The sequence below is a fragment of the Euprymna scolopes genome, chromosome 7 (genome assembly GCF_053919585.1).
Source record: "Euprymna scolopes isolate OS-2025 chromosome 7, ASM5391958v1, whole genome shotgun sequence".
Lineage (NCBI taxonomy): Eukaryota > Metazoa > Mollusca > Cephalopoda > Sepiida > Sepiolidae > Euprymna > Euprymna scolopes.
In genome coordinates this window covers 13,838,752-13,858,270 of record NC_136488.1, presented here as the reverse complement: position 1 = coordinate 13,858,270, position 19,519 = coordinate 13,838,752, and the positions used below count along the sequence as shown (strand labels likewise).

The 19,519-nt window shown below is 32.4% G+C and overlaps 1 protein-coding gene across 8 annotated transcripts in view; it reads left to right on the top strand.

Annotated features, from left to right (window-relative positions):
- Positions 1-18,375, top strand: part of LOC145279608 (adenylyl cyclase-associated protein 1-like) — a 169,397-nt gene extending 151,022 nt beyond the window's left edge. For all 8 annotated transcript variants that reach the window (XM_080130789.1, XM_080130795.1, XM_080130792.1 and 5 more), the window contains 6 exons: positions 4,315-4,483; positions 10,536-10,711; positions 12,340-12,463; positions 13,564-13,646; positions 16,968-17,111; positions 17,949-18,375. In XM_080130789.1, the coding sequence (XP_079986915.1) occupies positions 4,315-4,483; positions 10,536-10,711; positions 12,340-12,463; positions 13,564-13,646; positions 16,968-17,111; positions 17,949-18,029 (777 nt within the window). In that variant the 3' untranslated portion in view covers positions 18,030-18,375. The remainder of the gene's footprint in view (positions 1-4,314; positions 4,484-10,535; positions 10,712-12,339; positions 12,464-13,563; positions 13,647-16,967; positions 17,112-17,948) is intronic.
- The last annotated feature ends 1,144 nt before the right edge of the window (positions 18,376-19,519 follow it).

The following is a 19,519-nucleotide window of genomic DNA, read 5'->3' as shown; positions in this document are numbered from 1 at the left end:
ATATTGTAGTCAGCCGGAAAGCAGGAAAACGGAAGACAATTCCACAGGCGTGCAGTTCTAAGAAAGAAGCTTTGTTCATGGAATCTACGTTTAGGTTTAGGCACAGATAAAGAGTGGGGGAAATTATTGATAGTGTTTACAGCTAGACGAGTGTTTCTTGTGAAAGTTTGGCGAGGGGGGACCATAGATTGAAGCTCAGTTGAACACTTTCCATGAAAATAACGATACATCAGAGACAAACTCGCAACATCTCTTCTGTGAGATAGAGGTTGCAAGGAGGAGAAAAGGACATCTCCTACGAGGCTACGAAGTCTATTTTGAACTCTATCAAGGCAGGACAAGTTCTTTCTAGCAGCTCCTGCCCAGATGTGGCAACAGTATTCCATCCTTGGACGTACCTGGCTCTTATATAGATAGAGAATAGCATCAGCAGTGAGATATCTACTGGATCGATAGAAAGATCCCACCATTTTTCCAGCGGCCTTGGCAACAGATTTGATATACGTGTTCCATTTAAGATCAGGAGTAATGGTCAAGCCCAGAAGCTTGTCAAAACTTGAGGCCTCCTGAAGACGAGAGCCATTCATTTCAATTGATGACAAATGTGGATTAGAATGTTGATGATGTAAAGAGAGAAGCTTGGTTTTAGATGCATTAAAAGTAACCAGCCACTCCTTTCCCCATTGTACTACGTGCTCAAGATCAGAGGAGAGAGAATTGGAGAGAACTTGCTCGTTTACTGTCTTAGATGTGGTACCATAAATGGTAGTGTCGTCAGCATAAATGTCTACAAATGATGTAAGGATATGATTTGGAAGATCATTAATGTAGATCAGGAAAAGAGTTGGGCCCAGGATGGATCCCTGAGGGACACCGGCATTAATATTGTGAGCTTCTGATTTTTGCCCCTCAACTACTACTCTTATGAATCTATCAGAAAGAAATGATTTAATAATTGAGAAGACTTTTCCAGCTATACCATAGCTAGCGATCTTATGAAGTAAACCTTTATGCCATACCCTATCAAAGGCTTTAGATATGTCAAGAGCAATTGCCCTAGAAAGATTGCCACCGTCGAGAGATTTGCTAATCCTATACGATATAACTGTAAGGACATCTGCTGTAGATCTAGCAGAACGGAAACCATATTGAGTGTCACTAAGAAGGTTATTTTTGTTGAGATGTTTGATTACTTCTGTATTTAATACAGATTCTAGCAACTTACTAGCATTGTATTTTTGTGAATTCTCTCTACCATGTTGGAAAACTACTCACACCTGACAATATCCTATATTTCGTATAGTCACTTGCTCTTAGACAGGGTCCAAAACTGAGTCTCAAATCTAAGAGGTTTCTCACTATTGATAAACTCCAACCTCTGTCCCATCTCTGCAATGTTGCATCCCTGTGTTTGTTTTACCAATAATTTAATAGAATGTGCTCTGATGAACTTGTGCACCCTTGACATAAATATTCATGACTAATCCGACAAACAACAAAATCCCATTCCTTCATTTTTGAGGTTCCAAAATTCTTCCCACAAACTCTTAGACTTTGGAATTCCCTCCCTGTTACTTGATTCCCTGGCTATACTAACATCAATCATCATCAAGTAGTGTTCTACCTGGTACAAGTATTGATGGCTATGACTCTCTCTCTCTCTCAAGGCATTCATGAATTCATTGTTGCTCATCATTTTTGATGTTAGCCAGGTATTCAGACTGTCAACATATGTTTCTTGCTATTGTCCTCTGCTTCTACCCATGATTTTTCCTATTAAGCTAATCTGTTCTATTCCGCTTTTTCTGTAGACATGGCCCATGAACTTCATTTGTCTTTTTCATACTGTTCTTATTAGAGACCTTTCTGTGTTTGCCATTTCTAATACCTCCTGGTTTGTTTTCTTTTCTATCCAGGATATCTTCAAAATTCTCCTCAGGAACCAAATTTCAGTTGCTTCTAGTCTCTTCCTCGTGGTGTTGGTGATTGTCCAGCACTCACAACCGTATAATAGAACATGCCATACATACGTTCGGAGTATTCTGAATTTGGTGTCTATTTTAGTTTTCTGTAACATACTAACATGCAGAAGTTTAAATCTAATGCAAACCGACATCTTGCAGCTCAACCCCCCTTATAGTTCCCTGTAGACATGATTCCAAATAGAAGCTCCTCACGTGCAAATGGTGGGGAAAAATCCCCTCAGTCAGATTGTTCTCATTTAGCATTTCACGTCTTAGATATTGTATTTCGGTTAATTTAAATTTCTTAGGTTCTTTCATCGAGGATTGAACTCACAACCCTTACATTGAATTCACTCTAGAATATTCCTTAATCGATTCCTTTTATTAAGTAGGATGTGTGTCCAATAGGTTAAGAAAAAGTTCAGCTTAAAATTCCTGGAATGTTACAAAAAACAAAAATCACCTGAAGAAGCCAGGAAAGTATAACAGCTGAAACATTTAAAAACAAAACACAGATGAGGATAATCATCTTAAATTTTGAAATAAAGTTGAATGAAATAAATTAGTGATCTGCAAAAAATTTACCAACATTCACACTATAAAAGTCCCCACTCAAATGTAAGTTTATTTTTATAAATAAAAACTGCATCTTCTGATGCCATGAAAATGTTGAATAGATATTCGATATTTTTGTATGCACATGAGAAAAATATTAGCAGTGAACACGTTTTATTTACTTTTACTGTTTTTGTTGTTCGACTTTCAGCATCTGTTATTTAAAGCCAACCACGTATACGACTTCATCATTTGCCTCAATAATTTTTAAGCCAAACTTGTTCCATTCATTCAGTTGTAAATAATTCCATAAAAATGTCTGCTGCTCAACTTAGCTGAGAAATTGGAGTTTAGTGTAAAGAATTTCTGCAACATCAGCACAATTGATTCACTGTTCATATTTTGGTAAATCCCTTTTTTTTGAATTTGCCTAACACGATAGAATCGAAAGCAAGTCAAAATTATGCATTCCTTATGCATTTTTATGATAGAATCGAAAGCAACTCAAAATTATGCATTCCTTATTCTGAACTTTTAACTTGCTCTCATTTCAAACATCTTAAACATAAGATGTTCGATTTGAAACTGGGTGCACATGATAGGCCTAATGGATATAGTTATGGACTATGGAATCGGCTGTTACTCATTCTACTGATATACTAATACTTATTTACTTTATTTTTACATATTATTTCTTATTATTGAAATCATTGAGATAAGTAATTTGTTTACTTGCAGACTGTTATCCTCATCTTCATTGTTGTTGTTTCATAACATTTCAGCCAACTCATCCTCTGGCCTTCTTCAGGTGAAACAACAACTATGAAGATGAGAATAACAGTTCGCAAATAAATTAATAAATATATTTTTTCATCTACTTTACACTTTTTTTGACTTGTGATATTGTCTTCTATTGCATTCTAGAAAAAAAACATCTCAAGTAGCTTTTGGCCTTCCTAAGTGGTGACTTGTTATTAAAAAAAAAAATAATTCCTGGCGCAAATCAAATTTCTGATTGGAGTTTTTCAGGATAACAAGACTAAAACTATTTCGAACAATTCAAACCTGACGATGTTTATTCTGAATTTGTCTTCTCTCGCCTCATGAATCTTGTAAATGACCTTTAAAGCAGATGACCTTCCTAGTTGACTTTTACTCTCGATTCAGAAAAGGTTCGTTTGGTTTTAACTAGATCAACTTGACCAATAACGGAATGGCTACGTAGCAACATTTTAACATGACGGTTGCTTCACTGTATATGCTACATTTAAAGAAATTTAAAAAATTTCAATTATTTTTAGTGCAAGTCATTCAACACTATATCAAAATAAGTTCCCCACTAATGTCCATCCGCCTTACTTCTTTTTTATACTTTATTCAATCCTATATTTATACTTCTTTGTAAATATTTAGCTGGTCATAAGATCCAGCTGTATTATAAGGTTGCTGTTTGAATTGCTGGCACAAACTAGCATTAAAAATACTATCCAATATCAAAGTTACCCAGAATTAAAATATCTTTTATCTTAGCGCATTGTTAAAGTTTGTGTTAGTATAAATATTAAATAACGAGAGACAACACAAAAGCATGTTTTAGTTTACTAGGGTCGCATCGTAATCGTACGAACTCATTTTATTCAAGTAAAGTAACTCTTCCTGGCTAATCTGAAGGAAAGATAACTCATGTCATGACACCTATCCACAAACAATTGCATCTATTATTAAAGAAATGTGTTTTCATTACTTGTTGTGCATTTTTACGATTTATAAACATTTTTTTTAATTTTTTTTTTAGGGAGGAGATGCAAAGATGCCACCATCTGACCCAGCTGGTTTTACTGCTCCACCACCACCTCCTCCTCCACCACCACCAATGTCAGATGATGATGCTTCGGAGCATGATCAATCTGAAGCCAGGGATGCTTTGTTCAAGGATATTAGTAAAGGAATTGACATCACAAAAAGTAAGTAATGCGTGTGGCAAAACGCGAATCGTCTCACATTTTGGAATGTGTTTGTTGCTACGTGTTACGAATCAAATGTCATCCGATAAGTTTACTTGTTCAATGCGTAGTTCTCCTTGGTTTTGTTTTTTATGTCAGAGTGATAAAGAAAACAATTATAAATTCTTAATTATTTCTTTTTTTTCTTATTTTAAATAAATTATTCATTTTTTATTTTTTAAGTTTATAAATCACATTTATTTGAATGTGCATGCACACACACTATCCGATCTAATATTTTTATTAATAGAAACAGGAGATTTTTAGAGTAAACAGCTTTTTACTTTTTATTAATGGGTCATCACTTATCAAGGCTTGGGAGCCACTCAAGGATAATGATTAAAGAAGTTGTCAGGGGGATGATAATGTTTGAGCAGATTACTGAAGAGGAATTGGTTATCTAAGTGGACAGTTTAACAAGTATTTGTTTAGATTAGACTTGAAAATTACCATGCTCTAGTCAGTGATATCATGCTCCACAGGCTGAATATTCTTGGAAAGCAACTTTGTTTATGAAAGTTTTACTTGGGTTTTCATAAAGCAAGAGAAAAGAAGGTTATTTGGTGTGGTTGTGTTGTGAATATTTTATGAGGGGGAGGGGGTACAAGAAATTAGCATAAACATAATACAGTAAAAATCTTTTCTGTGAAAAAGATTATTACCCACTAGATTTCAAAGTCGCTTTTGTACTTAGTCAAGACAGGAAGATATGACAGCAGTATTCCATCTTTGGATGTATCTGGCTCTTCTATAGGTAGAGGATTGTATCAGGGATGAAGTATTTTCTGTAGCGGTAGAATAGTTCAACCATTTTTCTTGCAACCTTAGCAACAGATTTGATATGACTTCCATTTCAGGTCTAGGATGAAAGTCGATCCTAAAAGCTTATTAAAGAAAGAGGGTTCCTTTTAAGAATGAACCATTCATTTTAGCTAAGAAGTGAGGATCCAAGCATTGATGGTGAAAAGAGGGAGTTTTGGTTGTAGAGACATTAAAAGTAACAAATCCCTTTTTTTTTTTTCCACATTGTACAATGTGCTTCAAGTTGCAAAGCAAAAACATTCTAATCATCAATGTCATAAATGTTTTTTTTTGCTTAGATGCCAACGAATGATCTCCGACTATGATTTGTAAGAAGATCAGAGAAAAAGGTTGAACTCAAAATGGTTCTTGAGGCATGTCAATGCTATGTGCTTCTGACTTTTGACCCTTAATATCTTTTATAGACCTGTACAGGATTTGATGGTTGAGAAGACATTTCCAGATATTCTATATCTAACAAGCTTATGGAGCAAACATTTGTGTTAAATACTATCAAAAGCCATTGATATATCAAGCTATCTTCTTAGAAACGAAGCCATTATCGATCGATTCACTGATCCTGTGTGATCTCACAATCAAACAGCTTTGTAAGCTATTTCGGGTTGCAGTTTCTTTAGTACTATTATCAAGACCAGTTGCTTTGTTGGCATCAGAGTTTGTGATAAGTTTGTTGAAGTCACGGATGTTGCTTGTTTTTTTTCAGTTATGAAGGAAATTCTGTGTTAGGTAAACCTGATTGCAATTACTATTTTTTTTGTCTACTCCACACCTCTGCTGTCAATAATGGACCCAACAGAACAATTTGTTAACCTCCCTCAACTATTCTTCACTTGCTCCTACTCCCCCTCTCCCATCTCATTTTGATCTCCTTTGTCTTCATCCACATTTTTGTTTGGTTCACAACAATGTGATATATTTCAATTTGCCATTAATGCATTACGTTTTTTTTTTTTAAATCTTTTAATGGGGATGGAGGAGTGGGACTATGTATGCTTTTCACTTCTCCAGATCTTTGTCAATCATGTTCTCCAGTTATCTGAGAGAAGTAACTGGAACATTTTCATACATACATAAGACAACAAGCACCGATTTATTTTTAAAAGAAATACTTTATTAATTTAACTGTGGATGCATTTCTTTATTTATGAGTTGTTTCTTCTGATTAGATCATCATCATAAATGTCTAATCACCTATCTAGTCGAACTTTACGTTGCATGTCTTTTACTCACTAATTGTTAAACTGACAATTCAAATATCTCTGTTGCAAGTCACATGACTAAAACTCAACCAATCAAATATCTTCTTTTTTGCACGAGGACAGGTGAAACTAGGTTAAATTGTGGCAATCATTCTACACTTAACTAAAATAATCACATTGCTAATAATATGGCAATGCACTGAATCTTTGATAATCTCAAGCTATTCGTTGTATCTTTGCTTTTTGTTTTTGCATACCATTTATACAAAAATGAAAGAAAATCTGATTTAAATAAAAAATGTTTTCCAATTTAACAACCCTGCATACATACATATATTGTCACGCAGAAGACAATGACATTTTAGGACTTGTTCAAGAGAAACAGAAATCATTACCATGTGGATTGCTATACAACATGACATTTTGTCTTGGTTATAAATCCACACTTTGTCCGGGACACACATTCACTTGTTTTTGTTTTGGATTGCATGCAATTATCCTTTGTAATATTTATTTTTAGCCTGGACACCGCGTTTTCCAGATATTAATTTCAATGCAGTTCAAGGTAAAATACTTGCACCAAACTTAGGCTTGCCCACTATTCATTATCTCTCATTTGATTTAACAAGTCTGTCCAGCATAGAACCAACATTCTTGCTTTTTTTGTATTCATTGTCCAATTGCTAAACTTGAAGAATTATAAGTATAGTCATCAAAATCAGTTCTAGCCTTGAAACCAGCAAAGATCCGAGACGGTGGTCCTCCAAGATTAGTATTGTACAAGTAGTCGTCACTTGTAGCAGTTGTAAGTTTTTGCTTGTGGAAAAGTTCTTCCTTGTCTGTTCACCAATGTCATCAGTTCATCTTTTTTGTTTATTTCCACCTTGTCTTTCCTTGCACTTTGGATCTTCAATTATCCAATATTATGTTCCCTTGCCATTCTAGCTTCCTTTTCTACACACTGGTCAGCAAATGTTTGTAGTAATTAACATTTTCATGAGTGACATAGTCTCTCTAGGAGATGCCAAATATTCTCTTGAAGAATTTTGTTACCACCATTGCCAATATTCTTCCTCTGTAGCTCAGTCCATGAAACATGCATGAAAAATGAAGAATAATTGCAACAAATACTTTTTTTCAAATCTTTGATTTAGTCTTTTTTTTTTTTCTGACATGTTTAAAAGCATTGAAGATACAACTTTATCTGAGTTGAGTATTACCATTTTATAATGTATCTCTATGACAAAGTCGATTTCCCCCATATCTATAAAGATTGTATTCCTGTCTGTTTGTATTTTGTTTTTATGTTTGTTCACAATTTGATTAATATATACAAAATGTCCATTACTTTCCTATTTCATTTATTTCTATATATAAAGCATGATTCTTGCAAAATATACGATTAAGAGGTAACCTGATTTGCATATTACATTAAGAAAAATTGATTTTACTAAATAGCTGCAAGTTATTGTTTCTAACAAGAGAATTGTTTAAGTGTTCTATTTAAGAGTTTTATTTAAATTTGATTTATATTGATAATATATTTAATTCATTTTGAATTATTATTACTGACATCGATCTTTTTTAGAAACCAGTTGTCCACCTGTAGTGCCACTTGTAGTCTTCTATTATATAAAAACCTCAAATGTCGGTTTGTGTGTGTCTGCTAAAAGGTTTTGTTGGCAACATTGGACCAGGTGGAAGCCTATACCATTTGAAAGAGCGATCCCTTGGCGCATAATATCTGAAAATTATAAAAAAAAAAGAAAAAATTAATTCTGTGCTGGTCAACTGGACCGTTTCTTGCAGGGGGGGGGGGGGACACTTTTTGCGACACTATTTTTGCAAGTCACGTACACGTTGATGTTTATTTTTTTTCGGGGTCATGACATAAGTCGTGATCTGGTGGGCAAATTTCCTTTCTTTCCCTCTTTTGTGTTTCAGGTTTAGGCCTGCCTTCAGCGGAGATATATATATATATATTTTTTTTTTCGGTCGCATGGGTACTCGCTGTTATTTTTATTGAAACAAAAGTTGTTTTGATTCATTTGGGGGGGGGGGCAGGGCAGGTTGTCACTTAATTCTTCCATTCTTTTCTTGGGGTTGCTCAATATGTTTAGTATAGCAACTCTGTCAAAACCGAATTTCATGTCCACCCAGGCAATGCTGGGTATCCATGCTAGTATATATATAAAATAAAGCATTATTAGTCTTTTATGGTTACTAAAAGCTAATACTACCAAATACCCAAGTCGTTCATATAAAATCTGAAAAATTCTAGTTGTTTAATCAATTTTGGTTGAAGGAGATAATTTATATGCCATCAAATTTGATATATAAGAAAAGAAAAACTTAAAAAACTTTTGCAAAATTCACTCATTTTTAAAAATTCTCTTGAAGATATAAAAACTTCAATTTTTTTTCTTAGAGCTGAAAATTCCATATTTATTGTGTATAGCATAAGACTAAGGAATGATTGAGAATTCTTATTTTCTTAAAAAGTAATTCTTCTAACTGAAAAGAAAAGTGGTATCTATAAACCAATAAATTTGACTATTGATATTGGTAAGGTGCTAATCTCAGAAATTTTGGGACAGCTAGATATCAAATGTATTTTGTATGTATTTTTAAGGAAGGAGATTAAATGCTTAAAAGTATTTACGTTTTTACATCTGTATATGTCTATAGATCTGAAATAAAATATTGACATTAAATATGAAAAAAAAAACCCTCTGAAATATCTGTAACCTTGTTATGTATTTATTTTTAATAACCATTTTTAATGGTAAAAAAAATCTTTTAATAGAGATAATCTTCACTCAAACCTGAGCAAAAAGAAAATAGCATCCAATTAGAAAAGAAATAAAAATATTCAAAAGAAAAGAAATAAAAATATTCAAAAGAAAAGAAATAAAAATATTCAAAAGAAAAGAAATAAAAATATTCAAAAGAAAAGAAATAAAAATATTCAAAAGAAAAGAAATAAAAATATTCAAAAGAAAAGAAATAAAAATATTCAAAAGAAAAGAAATAAAAATATTCAAAAGAAAAGAAATAAAAATATTCAAAAGAAAAGAAATAAAAATATTCAAAAGAAAAGAAATAAAAATATTCAAAAGAAAAGAAATAAAAATATTCAAAAGAAAAGAAATAAAAATATTCAAAAGAAAAGAAATAAAAATATTCAAAAGAAAAGAAAACTGAAACCTGGAAATTCCCATCATCTTTTCATCTTAAATTTGCAATTAATGTTCTAAAAATATAAGACATTATCTGTCCACTTTTCTCTAGTACTAATCCAAATTATTTAAAATATAAAATTTAAATATGAAAAACAAAGCTGTTAAACTTCAGTTTCACAACCATGAATGAAATAGAATCTATTAATTTTGATAAATTTTTAACAAAGCTCACGTTATCAAATTTATTGATAAGTAATTTCAAATAACATTTTTTTTTATCAATAAATTTTGCACATTTTTTTTATTTTCATATTTTGTTTCATGAAAGCAGTTTAAGTTAAAACAAACCAAAAACAAAAAAAATTGTTTACACAAAATATTTTTAAGTTGTCAACAATCATTAATTGACACATTTAAATATTTCACATGAATGTTGGTACTTCATCTAGTTAGATATAACACAATATTGAAACAAATCTAATTTTGATAACAATAGCTACTGGATAATCTTATCTATGATTATAATAAACAGATTACATTTATACCAAAGAAAAATAATGTTCCTAACTTGGTGTGGTGGCCTTGCAGGCCGATAGTAATCAAAGCAAATACAGTGGGATGTAATTAAAAAAAAAAAAAAAAGTATGCTACAAAATACACATCCTTATTCTGGAGCCATAACTGCCACAAATCGTTCCCTCAACATTTCTGGATAAATCTATTATTTCTGAAATGGGTAGATCAGCTTATCTTATTTGTTAATTTTGTTTTTGCTTTTGAGATTCTTTTTTTTTGATTCTTTTGTTTCAGATTTGAAGAAAGTAACTGATGACATGAAGACCCATAAGAACCCCGCTTTGCGTAAGGGGCCGGCTCCTTACAAAACTACTTCAGGTCCACAACCGTTCAAGCCAACTGCTAGTACTACAATTAAACCAGCCCCAAAAACGCCAATCTTGGAACTTCAAGACAAAAAATGGATTGTTGTAAGTTTATTATCATCAGACTGTTCTCTAATAGCTTTTATCTATGATTATTTTTTTTTCTCTTTATAGATAAGTTTTGTTGCTTTAACCTGTGATGTAGGTAACTGCATATCATAGTTCTAGTGTTAAGTGTCATCTGTATATAAAAATAAGATAAAAATGTTTAAAGTCATGCAGGTTTGTCCACAAAATGATAACTCTTGTACGATGACAACTCTTGTAAATAGAATGCTTAAATAATAAATAACCAACAATCAATTTTTAACATTTCTTTTAGTCTTTGTCTGTAGAATTGCTGATGAAAAAAAAACGTCAATATTTACTAGTATTTTGAAACAGACATCATTGACTATTTTGTTTCTTTGCACAATGTACTTTTAAAGCTTAGAACATCACCTTGCTGCATTGTTACAATATTTTTTCTGTGCTAATACTCCTTAGTTACTGACCAGTTCATAAGGCTGCAGAGTTGCTAACTGCATGCATCCCCATGCAGAGAGGTAAAATCCCCTTGAAAACTGAGAACCTGTAGGCCATAGGTGGCAACGTGTAACATCTTTGGACCTGATCCTACTGGTTGAACACTCCATGGTCTGGTGACTTGTAACACTCTAGACAGAAGATCGGAGAGGCCTGATTGGATCAAACAGAGGTCATGTCCTGCTCTAGTATCTCTAAGTTCGTCTCCACTTGATTATCCTAACAATTACAACCTTATTTCTCCTTTTTATTTTCTTCCCAAATAGATAGTAGAAAGCAGTGGCTGAGGGTCAGTCGTGTTGAAAGCAAATTTTTTAAATAGCAGATTAATGTTCTGTAGGAGCAATGAATTCTGAAAGAAATGTATTCTAGGAATCTAATTATTATTATAGAATTTTATTTAACATTAAAACCATAGATGGTTGATATACCGTAAAACAAACCATCATCAAAATTACATTTCAATATCTTTGAACTCTTTGTTTTATCTGTCCAGACTTTGTCACAGCATGGTTATGAATTAACGATCATCTATAAACGCTCGGTATAAATCTTTCTTACATGAATGATTTTATTCTGTTGTCTGATGTTAATAATTAATGCCTGCAGTATTATCCTCTTAAATAATCCAATGTTTTTTTATGGTGAGCAATCTCAACTGATATTTGGGTTGTAGTTTATAAAATGTGCTTTAATCAGTTATGTATTTTTATATTTTTATTAATTTGTTTTTTATGTTTGTCTATTGATTTTTTTTAATTGTTGTATATTTATGTATTTAAATTTAATTGTGGAAAACATGTTATTGCCATCAATAGCGCTTCTAGGATGTTTAAACATTATGTAGTTATTTTTGTGTAAGATTTTAGTGTTAGTGGTTTGAATTTTTCTATCGTGGCCACATGAGTTTTGCTTTGTTTTTCTAATTGTGAAATTTAAAGTTTAAAATAATCTTTATTAGCGAATATTTTTCAAAATATTTGTTCATAAAAATTTTCAACAATGGCTGATTGATCCGCATGCTTCCTTGGAAACATGTATGAAAAATAGATTTTCATTGTTTTTATATAATCCAACACAAGCCAGAATTTCAAGCAGGTGTTAAACCAAATATGATGATATCACTGTCTTTTTGTTCTGTTTTTAAGGAGAATCACCAAGGCAACCACAGCATCTCCATCACAGACACAACCATCAAGCAAACTGTTTATGTTTATAATTGTCAGCAATGCACCATCCAAATCAGTGGGAAAATCAATTCCATCGTTATTGGTAAGCGTTTCGATTCAATTCACTTGTTCAAATGAATAATTTTGGTAATTACCAAAATCCAGACATTGTTCTTTATTAGTGAAATTGGTAAATAGTAAGGTAGATATTCCTTTAGCATTGGTTGTCAAGGAGATGGATGATAAGAATGATTCCATTCAAGCATATATCACTTGATTTTGTGATATTTTATTAAGTGGAACTTCATTCAAATTCTGCTTGCATTTCACTTCTCATGGAGATAAAAAATAAGAAAAGGAACATCAAATCTATTTTAAATGAATCTCATCCTCAAATTAGCTGAAATTGTTTTTGTTTTTTTTATTGGCAAAAAATTTTTGTAACAAAATGTTAGTTTTTTTTTATTTCATTTTTTTTTTTTTGCTATGAAATTAAAATCTACTGTTTTTTTATTTTTTTTAGGGAAGGGTATCTCTGAAGGCAGATAAAGAAAAGAGAAACAAAGTTTTATTTAAAGTTTTAAGAGATTATTGTTAAAATAATGTTGTAGTTAACTTGCAAAAACAAATGTTGGTGGGAAAAAATAGAAGATATTATGCAAATAGTGATGAAACTTTAAAAGTCTTTAACCTCAAAGAAAAAGTGCATTTTTTTATCTTTCTTTGAAAATATTTGAAAAATGTTGCCATTTTCTCATGAAAACTTAAAAGATCTCACGGGACTTACTCATCCTAACAATTACTAAATTGCTTTGTTCAGCTTGTTCTTTGTTCAGTTGATACCTAATAGAGTTTATTATTTTCTGTTGATTGATACATGGGTTGCAACATTCTATAAACCAGATGTATGGCATTACTATATCTGAAAATAGTGAAATTTAATGGGTTGTCTAAAATGAACCAAATATTTGTTTTATTATAATGACAATGTGGATGGATAAATAGACATCTTTTTCTGTTTATTCATTGTAAAATATGAATATCAAAATCAATCTTAAGATGACCAGCAATAAGAGTGAAGATAGGAAGAGTGTCATTCTGTAAAAAAAAAAAATCCAAACTCTACAATTTTTTATTTTTATTTATTGACAGCAATGATGAGTTAAATATTAATTAAATATCTTTTTTTCTTCCACGTGACAGATGGGTGTAAAAGAACTGGCGTTGTATTCGATGATGTGATTTCTGCTGTTGAGTTTATCAACTGTCAAAGTGTAAAAACACAGGTAAGATTTTTCATGTCTATGATGGAGGGACATGAGTTGTTACCTCCAAGAAAAATGAATGTTGTACCGTTTTTATTTATTGTGTATCCTTTCTTAAAGGATACAGGTTGATGCAAAAGTCCAAAACTCAGACAAATCTCGTGTATCATTTAACTTTCTTTCGTGCAAAATGTTATGCCTTAATACTTCTTGTGACACTTTTCCAAATGAATTATGTGGGTTACATCCAGACTTCTGCATCATATTATATGGGTTCTTGCACGAAGGATCACCACTTTGTAGTAGGTTGCTGGAAAAATGGTGGAATCATTCTACCGCTCCAGTAGATATCTCACTGCTGATGCAATTCTCTATCTGTAGAAGAGCCAGGTACGTCCAAGGATCGAGTACTGTTGCCACATCTGGGCAGAAGCTGCTAGAAAGATCTTAATCTGCCCTAACAGAGTTCAAAATACTTCTTAGCCTAGTGGGAGAGGCCATTTTCTCTACCCTCTTGACCTCTTTCTCACAGAAGAGACGTTGCAAGCTTGTCTCTGCTTTATCATTATTTTTATGGCAAGTGCTCATCTGAGCTCCAATCTATGGTTCCCCCTAGCCTGACTTTCACAAAAACCTTTTCTAGCTGAAACCACTATCAAGAATTTCCCCCCACTCTTTATCTGTGCCTAAACCTAAACTTAGATTCCATGAACAAAGCTTCTTTCTTAGAACTGCACACCTGTGGAACTCTGTTCTGTTTTCCTACTTTCCAACTGACTATGGTTGTCTTCAAGTCCAATGTAAACAAGTTCTTGATCAGTCATCCTCTTAAGTAATCCAATTTGCCAAAATCCCACTACTAATGATTACTTTGGCATTTTCCCATTGACTAATGTACACTTATTAACCCTTATCCTCAAGTGGCCTCCAGGCCTTGGTAAATGGTGACTCCTTTGTAAAAAAGAAAATCATATCTCTAAGCCAACTAGTCAAATAAATAACCTTAATTTTTCACAGAGAAGAGATTACTGTTCTTATCTCTGATTGGTGAATTGGGTAGCAATTGGAATTGATTATTTCAGAGAATGGCTCCACTAGAATTTGTTAGCATTGAACTTAAAAATGACCATGTTGTAGTTAGCTGGACAGAAACTTCTTGAAAAGAAACTGTGTTCATGGAAGTTCTTTTTAAACTGAAGAAAAAAAAAAAACGGATGAGTTTTTGTTGTAAATGCTTTATGGAGGGAGGGGGGAGACTGATAACATCTCTTATGCAAGAAAAGGGTCGATTGCAAAGTCAATTTTGAACTCTGGCAAGGCAAGAAAGAGGGTGCCTAGTGGCATCTGCACATTTGGCAATGCTGTTTCGAACTTAAGCATGACAGATCGACATAATGCTGTTTCAAACTTAAGCATGACAGATCAACATAATCTATCACACATGTAAAAAGAAAACCAACAAAATGAATTGAGTTTCATGTGTAAAAGTTAAACTTGAATATTATTTAATTAAGCAATCCTTTCACTGAAGCAATGACGAGACCAGAATGGATTGAACCAAAATGTTGTGATTATGACTTAATTCTATTAATTAAAGCTGATAGATTCACATACCAAGATATGAAAACTTCAATTCTATTTATTAAAGCGGTTTAACACTCTTTGATTAGTAACTTCGATTCAAGTTTTATTTTCTTATTCACATAAGTCTGGCAACTTTTGATTTTGCTGTTATTTTACCCCAAACAAGGCACACTTAATGTAAGGAGCAATTAGTTGGGACCACAATTACAGGGATACTATGTAGGGAGTTGAGCGACAAGATAGCTGTTCACATTACATTTGACCTTTTGCATAGAAGCAGGGACCCAGGAAGGAATTCCAAGTTTAGCAGTCTGAGGGAAGAAACTTTTCTTCATCTTGGGATCTCTATGGTGTAGCGATGGGATTTCATGTTAATCGGGAGTATTTACATTGAGGAGGTACAAGTGCCTGGAGTTCATCAGAGCACACTTCATTAAAATATTTGTAAAACAGGCACAGAGATGCAAGATTTTGGTAATGAGACAGAGGCTGGAGTTTGGTTACTAGTGTGAGTGGCAGATGCATCAGTCCAGGTGTGACAACAATACTCTATGCATGGGTGAATGGTGGCTTTGTAGAGATACAGGATACTTTCCTTCTAGCATGGTAGAAAGAACCTGCCTTCTTCACAGCAGCCTTGGCAATGACAATGTATTTGTTTCAATTCATGTTATCTCTGAATATTAAGACTAGGAGCTTGAACAGAGAGCTTTCAGATAGCGTATCATTAGCCATGGCAATCAGTAGTTGGAAGCATCAAATGTTACCATCCATTTACGGGTCCATTCCACTAGACTGAAGGATATTCTTAGATATGTGTTCATTCGTTTTCTCCTTGAGTCTGTTATAGTGCATGGTATCATCAACAAATATAACCATCTCTGAGACAATTGTATCAGAAATGTCATGAATATCAAGAATAATAAAGGTCCAAGGATTAACCTTTGTGTCACACCTGATATATCGTGTTGCTTTGACATATGATCACGAAGCATAACATGAACTTTCCTCTTAAGGATTTGATTATGTTCGTCCAGTAATATCATATATAATTTTCATGAAAAGATCATCATGTCAAACCCTATCATAGGCCTTAGATATATCTAGTGGCTATTGCTATAGCCTCCCATACTGTACGAAGCTTGGTTCATTTGAACTTTGTTATTGCTGCTGTTGAATTGTTCACTTTACAGATCAAAACACAACTGAACCATACAACATGGATCAAAGTGAAACAATTGTTCAAATGAGAATACCAAATTAAAAAAAAAAAAAGTTCAAAAGTAATTGAGAAGTTTTCATATTTTAAATCATTTATTATTTAATTAAATCTAATGATAATTTTCCTCTTGAACAGTTGGAATGTCTTCATAAGATAAAGGAAGTGACCACAACTAACAATATTTGATTAATTTTATCTCTGATTTGATCCATTTTCCTCAGCTTAGAATTGATTATGATTATCTTCAGAAATGCACATCACCACGGAACTGGGGGGGGGGGGGGGCATTATTATGTTTAAACTGTAATCAAACTAAATCATCTTCTGCATGAATATATTGACCAGTCAGACATCTATCTTCATATTGGCAAAGCTGCATAAGTAACTTTCTAAATCGTATTACTGCTGAGTATTATTTAACAGCTTCTGTATATTTGTATATAAAAATATGAGGTTATAGAAGTTTGTGCACTTATAATTGAACAGAATATTGTTTTCTTTTGCAGTGACTTGTATATTTTTTTTATTGTTGTCAGGTGACAGGTAAAGTTCCAACAGTGAGTATTGAAAAGACGGATGGCTGCATGGTCTACCTGAGCAAAACTTCTTTGGATACGGAAGTTGTTACAGCAAAATGTTCTGAAATAAATGTTCTTATCCCACAAGAAAATGGAGATTATGTAAGATCATTTTCTTTGTTGCTGTTTTTTTTTATTTGCACGAAAATGTTTAACATGCAATGCTTTTATAATTCCATCAAATCTAATCCAAGATGAAACTCCTAACTTTTTCTAAAAATACCCATAATTCTTTAGTGATGTTTTGATTCCTTTTTTTTTTTTTTTTTTTTTTTTTTTTTTTTTTTTTTTTTTTGGCAATTTTAAAACAAAGGCTTGTTTTATTTTTATTTTCTAATTTTTGTATGTTTTGTTAAAATTATATTTGCTTTTTTTACATATAAACTGTCAAGGGGAACTGAAATAAAGTTTTAGAATATGTTCATATATTTTAATAATGTTTTTAAATTGTTTAAAAATTTTATTATACTGAAATAATATTTGGAATGGTGTGTGATATGCCACAAACCTGAAGTAAATCCTATGTGAAAGTGGTGAGAGGGTCATAGATCCTAAGTCAATCATCTGATGGTATAAGCATTGAGATCAAAGTCCCATAGATAGAAACTAGGGTTCAAATTGATTTTACTATTTTTTGAACTGAAATGATATTCTTAATAATATTGGGTAACGGATGGATTATTTTGCCATCTAATTTACATATGTGTTTTTGGTATGGTATGTACAGACACACATATGTAAATTAGATGGCAATGCTGACAAAATACCAGAGAGAGGATAAGTGGAAAGTCAAAAATAACTAAGAGAGATGGGTTATTTAAAACTATTTTTTAAACATAACTTTATCCCACAAATATGTTGTACTTAAGCATGTTGTTTGTATTGTAAAATTTATATAAGCATATTTTGTATAAATTTTTGTTTTTCATTATTTTCCAGGTGGAATATTACATCCCTGAACAACTGAAGTCAACCTGGAATGGTAAATCGATTGTTACAGTGTGCAGTGATAACAAGTAGACAGGTGACCATAATTCAACAACGCCATTGTGAAAACAACTTAAGCAAATCCTCTCTTTTTATTTCTCCTTTTCTTTTTTACATCAGATGCTAATGACAAAGTGTCTGTCTCCTTGCACCTACGAAACAAAAACAATCATCAGCTGCTGCTGCTAGGATCATTGAAAATAATGTTCAGTATTTTAAAACAAAAATGTTTAATGATCTACGAAGATGAAAACAATCCATTAAGCAAAAAAGGCGCCCAAACGACCTGTACCAACCCCCGTTTTTTTTTAATTCCCTTTCTTTACTCTTTTTAAAGTTTTGTATACTTAATAAATAAATGAATAAAATAAGGCAAAAATCTGTTAATATTTGTTTATTTAGTTGAGACGAAGAAACAAAGCAACATTAAAAATAATTTGTTTAATTTTATTTCAATGACATGATTAGACGTTTTCAGCTGTTAGATGGGTGAAATAATGATTTGTTTCTTTTAAAACCAAAACAAATGGATTCTTTTTTGTGTTCCTTCTTGTCAACTAAATAAAATTTATTTGTTGTGATCTTATTCTTCAATTATCTAAGGCGCATACATGACTATCTTGATACATTTGCAAATATAACAACAACACTAAAGACTGCTATCGTCTTCCTAATCATCTTCACCGTTTAAAAGGATCATAGGTTTTTTTTTTTTTTTTTTTGTTCCACCAGAACATTTTTTACAATCAGCTTATTTCTTTATCGATGGATTTAAAAAAATAATGCATCGACAATTTAAAAAAAAAAAATTATGAATATTAAAGAAATCTTGAAATTTTTATGCAACGGCATGTTCACCTTTCTCAATCCAGAAGAATTTTTACTTTTGTAGGATTTTAGAAAAAATTCCTCTTGACTTTCTACAACTGTTTCAAATTCTCTTCTGCTTCAAAAAGTTAAACTTCACTTGCTAGAATTCAAGAAAGTTTTCTAATTCTTTTCTTCTTTGACAGAAAAAAACCCAGAACTTCTTTTGTTTTGTTTATTTATATTTTGTTCATATTTTATGTATGGCTTTTGCGTGCTGTTTGGAGAAAAGTAACACTGATGATGGAGAGAAACATATTAAATAGGCATCACTATAGATTAAGAAGCTCTCCCTTCAGGTTGAATGGATTGTAAACTATTTGTTTTACGGCATATCAACCCCTTTTCAGGTTATTTAATGCCGAATCCAGTGATTTTGAAGAACAATTTTTAAATAGAGTATATTTGTTGTTTTCAAGTCGGTTTCTATTTAACTCGTAGTTGGGACCCTAACAGGTACTAGCACTCCGGGTCAGAGTGAACCTGGGAGCAATGGCAATTCAAGGGTGGCTCCACACTCCCCAAAGCCCACAAGCTGGGTTCTCACCATCGGATATAGTTTACGGTCATATCCAGAACTGGTAAACTTTTTGTAATGATAACTATCTTAACTGCATACAAAAATGGCTAATTTTTCAAATAGATGGGGGCCCAAA